The 10,000-nt window shown below is 42.6% G+C and overlaps 2 protein-coding genes across 3 annotated transcripts in view; both read right to left on the bottom strand.

Moving 5' to 3' along the window:
• LOC115815751 (period circadian protein homolog 2) overlaps nucleotides 1–551 on the bottom strand; it is a 22,645-nt gene extending 22,094 nt beyond the window's left edge. Inside the window, exon 1 of the mRNA XM_030778750.1 lies at nucleotides 410–551. The gene's annotated coding sequence lies outside the window, so the exon portion shown is untranslated. The remainder of the gene's footprint in view (nucleotides 1–409) is intronic.
• Nucleotides 552–7,132: 6,581 nt separating this feature from the next.
• Nucleotides 7,133–10,000, bottom strand: part of pik3cb (phosphatidylinositol-4,5-bisphosphate 3-kinase, catalytic subunit beta) — a 44,219-nt gene continuing 41,351 nt past the window's right edge. For both annotated transcript variants that reach the window (XM_030778755.1, XM_030778756.1), the window contains exons 20-24: nucleotides 9,635–9,802; nucleotides 9,406–9,529; nucleotides 9,089–9,234; nucleotides 8,369–8,501; nucleotides 7,133–8,037 (exon numbers count right to left, since the gene is read on the bottom strand). In XM_030778755.1, the coding sequence (XP_030634615.1) occupies nucleotides 7,906–8,037; nucleotides 8,369–8,501; nucleotides 9,089–9,234; nucleotides 9,406–9,529; nucleotides 9,635–9,802 (703 nt within the window). In that variant the 3' untranslated portion in view covers nucleotides 7,133–7,905. The remainder of the gene's footprint in view (nucleotides 8,038–8,368; nucleotides 8,502–9,088; nucleotides 9,235–9,405; nucleotides 9,530–9,634; nucleotides 9,803–10,000) is intronic.

Here is a 10,000-nt window from a genome sequence, read left to right as displayed (position 1 = left end):
TAATGGGTATAACAACTGCTCAGGTGGAGGACATTTCAGCGAGGCCCGTGTACTAAAGTGCGTAAGCAGCCCCCCTTTGCCTTCACTCAGTGATCTGCTATTCAAACTCACACACGTTGACCTGTAATACACCGCACGGTACACTGACACAGTTATGTAAAAGTCAGCCTACAGCCGAAAACTTCCACTAATTACTGCGGTAAACGCCAAATATTTACACCAATCAAAGAAACTTGTACACAGGTCCATGGGATAAGGGAAATGTAAGTACGAATAACTTGAAAAAGTACAGAAGAGTACCATTACAATACGTTATACCGAACAATTGGAAGATGCACGCATGCGCAGTACATGATGCGTTATGCAACATATTTTTCTTGCGCCTAATAAAAAATATTTAAGCACAAACCTGCGCAATAACAGCAGCTCATGTGCACTCTCTTGCGTCCCAGAAGACCTGTTATTTTCCCTTTTAAATATTAGCCCGGAAAAGAACTGCCAACGCAGTATATTCCGCTAGGACACCCGCAGGAAGGATTGACACACTGTACTCCACTACATTATACCCGGTCTCGGTACAGTGCTGCCCTACTGCCGATTCCATCAGCTGCCGACATGACCTCAATATTAACTCCTCCTCCGCAGCACATTCATTGGCTGTAGCACAGGTGTTTCCATAGCAAACACTGTAGGATGACGTCAATCTGCTCACATTGGTCCGACGCTCCGCCAGTCTCTTTATATAAAATCTTATCCCGCCGCACGTGGAATCCCATGTCGCTGCTAGAATAAAGACTAATGACCGAACTACGTAGTGTCTGGCTCCAGTTCAAAACAACCGGTCCCCGAAAATGTTGTATAAACGTAAAGACACATCTTAAATGGTAAGAAACCGTTACGGTGACCACCCACACCAAGAGAACCCGGGTTGTTCAATCGATCGTATAGCCAATTGAATGAGGCGTTCAAATGAAGAAAGAGTGAGTTTTGAAGTGAAAGAAAGGTCTGCCGACAGTAATACAGAAATTTTCACACGTTGCCTGACATTGACAACCTAACCCCCAGGCTGTTAAGTCTGGAGCCTACGCTGTTCTTTTGCCTGCCTGCAGGAACCCGGTGAATAGATAGTATAAATACCCGAAAAATAATACAGATAGAGAGTTCAAACATTATTCAGTTCTCTTAGGGATTTTACAAGAATTGTTAAAAGGCTACAAGTTACTGCCCCCCAAACAGAATAACTCTCTTTAACTTAAAATCGCTGAACGTTACACGGGGAGAGACAAGTGACTTTCATTCATAGTTTCAATGGGTCACGTTATTGCATTTTTCTTGATGACATTGTGATTCACGCGCACTATTGTATAACTGTGGCAAACGCGTCGCAAGCACCCACGCACCGCGGCCAGCCACCATAACCGTAGGAACGAGCAGGTAGATACCTAAAGTAAAACAAGTTCTGCTGAAATATAAATTCTAGTTTGTGTATAATTCAAAACTTCAGAATATTACCGTCTTCGAATGAATGAACCACCAGGAGCTGACAACAGTAGACAACTTTCTCAAAAGGGCGTGTATCGTAGCCAGTGCAGCAGGTAATACATACTTTATTTCAAATGTACCGAGCAGTTAAGGTTTACTGGATATGCCTTTACCGAGTTGGAAATTAAATGTAGTGATTAATGGCGCATGATTTTTCGGCGTTCGCTAAGTGGTCTGTGTGGAGATTTCCCTCTTTACCGAAGCAGAAAACCGTTTCCGTTTCGTTCGCGGTGGAGATGATGCGTCATCCGTTAAAATGAGTGTGCCTTAACGACGGGACACTGACCAGTAGCACACTAGGAACAAAGGGCTGTCTGGACTAGCTCTACACGATGTGGCCTTAATGGTAAAACTGTTGAACTAAATTTAGCCTCAACCACGTATGTGGGCAAACGGATGATTTTTATCCTTATTGTGCAAGTAATGTAATTTGGAAATTGAATGATCCGAGTGATTACAGGTTTTATATTGATTATGCAGCACATAGGGCCGTGGTTCAGGAAAAAAGAAAATGTTGAAAACATAATTTCGAATTGACATGAATTTATAAGCGTCACGTGTGCTAACCTGTGCACTTTGATTTCCTTTGTAATAAGTCATAAACTTTCCAGTAAAATTAGAAAAGCTGGGTCAATGGAGACCCCCTTCAAAGTAGGCGTATCGTGTCATTTGACCTTTAAAATGCTACGTCATTATCACAATGAGAGAGACGGGAGTGAAAAAATCTTGATTACAAATCAGCATCCAAATCCCTGTGTGAGCTCTCCACATGCGTCTGGGAACTCCTTCCCTGTTGTACGGAAACGAACCAACTGGTGTGTAGTAAGCCATGCGGGCAGAGGGACGTACATATGTGAGCAGTCTCTCTCTCTCTTTCTTTCTCTCTATCTCTCTCTCTCTTTCTTTCTGTCTCTCTGTGTTTCTCTCTCTCTCTGTCTCTCTGTGTTTCTCTCTCTCTCTCACACACACACACACACACACACATTAGTCACAACAACAGAATGGCCATGCTAGTGCCAGATTACTCAGCCAACTGCAACTCAACCCACACAAAAATGACGCCATCAGCAGGAGGCAGGCAACACAAATAAATGCACCCGCACAAACAAACAAACAAACATACGTTACGTACAAACAAACCCTGTAAACTCAGTCTCTCACACATACTGTCATTTCATCATCATCATCATCATCATCATCATCATCATCATTACACACAATGATATTTGCAGCACAAGTGCATACTTATTGACACCTTCACAATTACACATTTGTGACTAAAACCTATGAGGCCTGAAAACAGTTTTCCTCTTAAAAAAAAAAAAAAAAAGAAGAATATTTCTTATATATTTTACATGAAATATAAATATACATTTCATATTCATTTTTAATCTATATCGCTGTCGCCCCGATTCTGTGAACTATTTCTCAACTTTAATTTTAGTGATCCAATAGACACAGTACAGTCTAATTAGTGCCTCATGCCAGTATACCAAGTACAAAAGGCCAATGGCTCTGAGATCAGTAGGTCAGATGAATCAGGTGCAATAGTGCCGGGTTAGCGTAAAACTGTGCTGTCCCAGGCTAGCCCCGGGCCATTAACACAATAGCTCCCCCTTGTGGCCAGTTCGCCTCACCTGTTTTCCATTTCCTAAACTGACTCATGACTGTCCTTGACTTGGGTAATGCGAAAAATAATTGTAAAAATTTGCAACAGCAGCGACCTTTCGGTTCTGAAAAAAGCGGTATGTTTTATGAATATTTTATGAACGCACACTCACACAGTCTTAAAGAGATGAAATTTTATTGTTTCGATATTCTGCTGTGTACCACAGACTGAATTCTGTCTACACTCCCATAGACAGTGAAATACACACATGTTGTGCTAAAACTGTAGCTCCCACTTCCAATTTTTAACACAAGCAACTTAACTGCAATAAAAAAAAAAAAGCTTTATTGTCAACTTTATGTGGTACTCAGGTTGAGGTAAACTCAACCATTGTAGTATCAGATGAATCTGTCACTCTAATTTGACACAAACATTTGGATTAATCTCTCTGATGCCTCCTTCCTTAGAGTTAAAAGTACGCAGCAATATTAAGTTTCACAATGCTGTCCATGCATGGAGACTATGACAGGGTTAATCATAGAGTGAAAGTCATTCTAAACCAATGATAAGAATCAAAAGATTTCACTGCGCTCTTGGACATAACACGAGTCCTTAAATATTTTATTTTATATTTGATAAATTTGGATGCAGAGGAAAAAGAAGAGAGAGAGAGAGAGAGAGAGAGAGAACTGTATCTCCGATACAGAAAAAAATCTTTTGTGAGAATGTTCTGTGGTTGCCAGGTAACCAGCCAAATCACCTAACAACAGTCAGTTGGCTCTTTTTTTTTTATATCAGGACTAATTTTTTCTTTTCCTTTTTTTTTTTTAGACATCAAACAGAACCGCTTACCTTTTTCCCCCCCCCCCCCCTTCTGAGGACAATGTCTTTGATTCAGCACAAACAACCAGACTCCTTTCAACCACAGACACAGCTCACTGGCCATGAGATATTAAAAAAAAACCCAAAAAACAAAAACGGATTTGCTCATTAGAAGACTTAAAGTGAAGTCTCATTATGATTCATAGTTCTCAATCCAGTCGGCGAACAGCTTCAGTCAGGTTGTCGGTTACTTTAGATCGTGCGTCTAACTATACAGACTTCATTAGTAGAAGCTGACAGCGTGGGTGAGGTTTCAGTCGAAAAACTGGGTGACTCGAGGCAAAATCTAAACTCCAGCATCAGTATTTGAAGGCAAACTCTGCGTATGTCCTCAGTCCCTTAGAGGAATGGAGGGGCGAACACAAAAACAACACGGGTGTCATTTTCTAAAACAACTCGAGCCTTAGAATCCAAAGGGACGGAGAGATTCAACCTTACAATAGTGTGAGGGATGAGACGGGGGGGGGGGGGGGGGGGGGGGGGGGGCTGTTTTTCAAAACACAAAAAGAGAGACGTTCAGGTGCACATCAAATGTTTTTTTTGTTGTTGTTGTTGTTGTGATAGATGTACACCACAAAGTTGCCTCACAGGAGGCAACTGTTTACTCTCTTGTTCTCTCTCCGTCTGTGTTACGCACGCACACACACACACACGCGCGCACGCACACACTCACACACACACGCACGCATGCACACACACACACGCGCGCGCGAACTCACACACTCGCGCGCGCACACACACACACACACACACGTGCATGCTGTTCGTGCATTATTTAAATGAAAACACCACAGAAATACCTTCCTGTTTTGTTCTGTAAAATGTACTGCTCGAAAGCCTGTGGTTTGTGGGGTTTTATATGACGTCAGTACTGACCTGAACAGAACAATAGCAACCAGAAATGATACACAACATTGAGCAACAACCTGAAATTTCACGTAAAAAAACAAACAGAGACCATCAGATAGTTCTTTACTATAGACAGGTTTGTAAGACCTGGCAACACTGGGGCCCAATTCTATTCAACTGTGCAGGATTCTTGTGCAGGTTCAAACTTCAATCTGTTCATCTTTTTACATGTATCACAGTGATGATGGTGTTCATTACAGGAGATCTGTGTAATGTTCCTCTTGAATACTGAAAAGGAGAGTCATGAATTGTGTCAGTGTGAAAATATTTGGTTCATCAAAACCAATAATATTCAGATGTCTCTGAACTTGCTATCGCTAAATAGCTCTGTCAGGAAAGTCCTTATTGTTGTTCATCTCAACCCCAACACTGCTCTCCTCCACTACATTCCTTTTTATTACGGTTATTCTGTCTTGGGGGGGGATGATTACTGTTTGGAAGCTGAGCAGTTCTTAGGAACTGATGCGAATGGTGATGTCATAATGAAGATGCATGTATAATGTTCTCGCTTGGAACGCAGTACTTGTGAGGTCATAAACATCACAAACATGAGAAAAAAAGACACCGTGATGGCTTGCAAAGAAAGGGTTAGAACCAAATGGAAACTGAATGGAAAATAACTTTAATAGAACTCCTATGAAAACACAGTTTTTAGACAGAGTAGAAGTCTGTGCATTTGAAAAGTTCCTGTTAGTGAAGAAGGCGGCTAGCAGTGTAAGAAACAGCAGTGTGTCACGCGCACACACGCACACACACATGCATACGCACGCACTCACGCGCACAGGCACACGCGCACACACACACATACACGTGCACACACAATAAGCTTATATTCCTATATGTACATTACAGATATTGCACAAACTCAATTACAGGCATTGGAACAACCCCTCATTTCCATCAGGAGCTTAGAGACATTCATCTTAAAACACTGAATAATTCTCTAGATTCTCTGGAATAATTTTCACATCTCAACTCTGGCAAAACCTGCTAAAATACAGAATTTAACCATACAAAGTCTATTGACCTTACAAAGCCTATTGTGTCACTCACACATTCACACACACACAAGCACACACACACGCACACGTCCACGCACACAGATGCAAACAAACAAACAAACAAAACTCCTGAATTCAATGTGAGTCAGTCCTTTGTCTCAACGTTGGTCCCAGAGGTGTCACGCCGCTAACACAAATCAAGCCCTCCACGTTATTGCCACACACACACACACACACACACACACACACACACACACACACACACAGAGTCATGCTGTATGATAGAATGACAAACAGAAGCAGCAGTAGAAACACAAAGCAAAGTTACCATTGCTCGGAGATTGATTACTACTGTCTGTGTATAAAAGAAAAAAAGAAAAAAAAAAGAGAGAGAGAAAAATAAACACAAGCCCTCTTTATCCATGACTACAATCTGTGGCATCAGCAGATTCAAACTTGTAGGGGAATCCCAGTGAGGCAGTTGTCTCCTTATGAACCACCTGAATCTGACACCTGTGTGTGCAAAGCTACAACAGTCTGGTTACAGTAGACTTAAGACACTTAAGAATTCAGTGTAGTCCCGGAATCCCACTTCAGACTTAAGACACTTAAGAATTCAGTGTAGTCCCGCGGAGTTCCACTTTAGACTTAGGACACTTTAGAATTCAGTGTAGTCCTGGAATCCCACTTCAGACTTAAGACACTTAAGAATTCAGTGTAGTCCCGGAATCCCACTTCAGACTTAAGACACTTAAGAATTCAGTGTAGTCCCGCGGAGTTCCACTTTAAATCAAATGCTCCAACTGTGCAGTTTCCAAACAGCAGGAACTCCAGTGGTGCACTGTTACTTCTGCACAGGTATAAATTATTATATTACACCGATGTATTTACAACATGTCATAGCAGATCTGTTATTAAATATAATAGGGAAGTACAGTGTTGCAATATATACCTGCACAAGGTAAGTTACATTGTACTTGAATACGTTACGACTGTTTTAATGTGCAGTTATTTGAGACTTAATAACATGTGGGTCTGAAACCTGTTTGATAAGCAGGCAAAGTCAATTTAAAGTAAAATCTGGGCATAAAAAAAAAAAAAGTCGCAAGTCTAAAAAAAATGTTTTTTTTCTTGTTTTATCATAATTCCAGTGTTTAAAATACTCTCTCCCTCTCACTCCAAGTAAAGTAGTCTGGCACAAAAACATGTTGGATAAAACTTTTTAAAAAATAAAGAAAAACAAATACAATAAAAAAAACAAAACAAAACAAAACAGAAATGATCTGGTCCTCTGTGCAGTATTTGAGGCACATGTATACATCAAGCACGATTGGTCTGATAAAATGCACTTCCTCTGAGCTTGTGCTCTGATTGGTCTGTTTTCAACTACAGTCTCTAAGGTCCCACCTCTTTTTGGTGTCCGTCAAACTTTCATACGGCAAAGTTTCTCCTCCTTTCACTGGAGGGACATCCATTAATGTGCAAAGTCACCATCGTCCAATCACATCACACAAACTAAATCACATGGTCCAACCTCCAGTGTGCTTGGCCACTCAGGTGAGAGAGTATTCTTGACACAGGGTAGAGGGCTGCTTTGACAGGGGCACAGGGCCTCCCGTTTCCTCCTTTACAGTCAAAACTTTTCCCCCCTTCCCACTCTCTCGAGTGCCCTCTTCTCTTCCAGCGTGGTCAGGTTAGTTGTGATTGTGTTACGGTCCGAAGAAATGAGCATAAGTTGCTGTTAAATATGGTTTCAGGAGCGTGAAAGTCTGTTGAACGGTTTAAACCGTCTGAGTGGTCATGGTTAAGTGTGCCCGGATGGTCTTCAGGAGGTTGTTATTTGGCGGTCACGGTTGTTTAGAACCCTTGTGTCTGTGAGCGGGCAGTGAGCCCGGTCCCTGACCGCGGCCTGGGGAACCCTCCGTGTCGGGGAGCGGTCGTTATGACCGTGGCCCTGTGCGCTCAGGAGCGATGGGCCACGTTATGGGCCATCCAGTTGACCTTGGTGGTCCAGCTTTCCCGCAGAGCCTCGTCAAACTTCTGTCGAAACTGTTTCAAAGCCTCTTCGTCGGTCTTACCCAACGCCAGAGAGTCCTGCCGTACACACACACAAAAACACAAGTGTTAGCAACCCTGCCGTTTAGAACGGATGTGTGTGTGTGTGTGTGTGTGTGTGTGTGTGTGTGTCCGTTGTTAGAGGGCAACTGATGCGTGAGTGCTTATATGAATGTGTGCTGCTGTAACATTGGATGTAGAAGCGGGTAGGCTGTATGTGTGGATGCGTGTGGTGGAATGTGTGTGTGTGTGTGTGTGTGTGTGTGAGTGTGTGTGTGTGTGTGTATATGTGTGTGTGTATATGTGTGTGTGTATATGTGTGTGTATGTGTGTGTGTGTATGTGTGTGTGTGTGTGTGTGTGTGTGGTACCTTGAGATACTGAATGTCTTTGACGGAGGTGAGTTCCGGTAGACCCGCCGTAAGCATGAGAGCAAAGAGAGTGATGAAGAGATTCCCGTTTTTCCGCAAAATCAGGTAAGCCTCCTCACAATACTGACGGAAACTACAGAGAGAGACAGGCAGAAAAACCATGCACTTCAGTTCATATGACAGCAACACTACAGAGAGAGACAGAAAAACCATGCACTTCAATACATTACACAGCAATACTACAAAGAGAGACAGAAAAACCATGCACTTCAATACATAACACAGCAAAACTACAGAGAGAGAAAGACAGAAAAACCATGCACTTCAATACATAACACAGCAATACTACAGAGATAGACAGAAAAACCATGCACTTCAGTTCATATGACAGCAATACTACAGAGAGAGAAAGACAGAAAAACTATGCACTTCAATGCATAAGACAGCAATACTACAGAGAGAGACAGAAAAACCATGCACTTCAGTTCATAAGACAGCAACACTACAGAGAGAGAAAGACAGAAAAACCATGCACTTCAATGCATAAGACAGCAATACTACAGAGAGAGACAGAAAAACCATGCACTTCAATGCATAAGACAGCAATACTACAGAGAGAGAAAGACAGAAAAACCATGCACTTCAATGTATAAGACAGCAATACTACAGAGAGAGAAAGACAGAAAAACCATGCAGGGGGGTGGGGGGAGGGAGACAAACCTTCCGAACTTCTCGGTATTCCCCGTCTTTCCCTGTTGGATGACGTGGATGAAGTCGTGCGTGAGGATGAAGGGAACGCGCTCTCGTTTGATCCCAAACTTCGACTTGAAGTTGCCCAGGATATGACCGAAGTCTATGTGGAACAGCTGAAACACAGACGCAATAAAGAGGATGAGTCAGAGAACAGTTCCGAGAAGCCGTGAACAGTCGGAATCGAGAACGTGAAAGGACAAACCAATTAAAGCTCATTATAAACTTCAGAACCGATGAGATCTTCGCAGAGTCTGTATTTTTCTTCTTCTTTTTTTTGTACCTACCTGACCTGTACTCCTGACCATGATGTTGTCGCTATGACGATCGCCGATGCCTAGAACGTAGGTGGCAACACAGTAGCCAGCGCATGACAGTGTAAACTCCTCTATCGCCTTCTCCAGAGCATCGCTATGGAAACCAAGACCAAACTCAGTCACGCATACACAGGCAATCTCATGGGTCATTCAGAAGTTAAAAAACAAACAGTATTTGTTGGTTGGTTCGGCTGTTTACCCAGAGTTCTTCTCCTTGAGCCAGTTGAGGAGGGCGTCTTTGTTGAACGCGGCCGCGGCAGCCATGTTACTGCTGGTTTTCTGGATGTTGGCGATGGTGTCCGCAGAGGACACCACTTCAATCAAACCGGAACGATCCCCCGTTGCCAGGCAACCGTAGGGCACAATTCTAAAATGAAAGCGAAGAGTTTCAATTTAAAATCATCGTTATCGTCAACATTACCATCTACAACCTGTAACCTTCCTCATTGTCATGTATCACAATCATCATCAGAACTCTAATGACAGAGCAGTTCACCTTAGCACCACTAGATGGCGCATGTTATTTTCCCTTCACTCAACGTCTTGTTCACCCAGGTCATAGAGA

This window comes from Chanos chanos, chromosome 6 (genome assembly GCF_902362185.1).
Source record: "Chanos chanos chromosome 6, fChaCha1.1, whole genome shotgun sequence".
Classification (NCBI taxonomy): Eukaryota; Metazoa; Chordata; class Actinopteri; order Gonorynchiformes; family Chanidae; genus Chanos; species Chanos chanos.
Note: the sequence above shows the minus strand (reverse complement) of the source record. Positions and strands in the feature narration are given on the sequence as shown.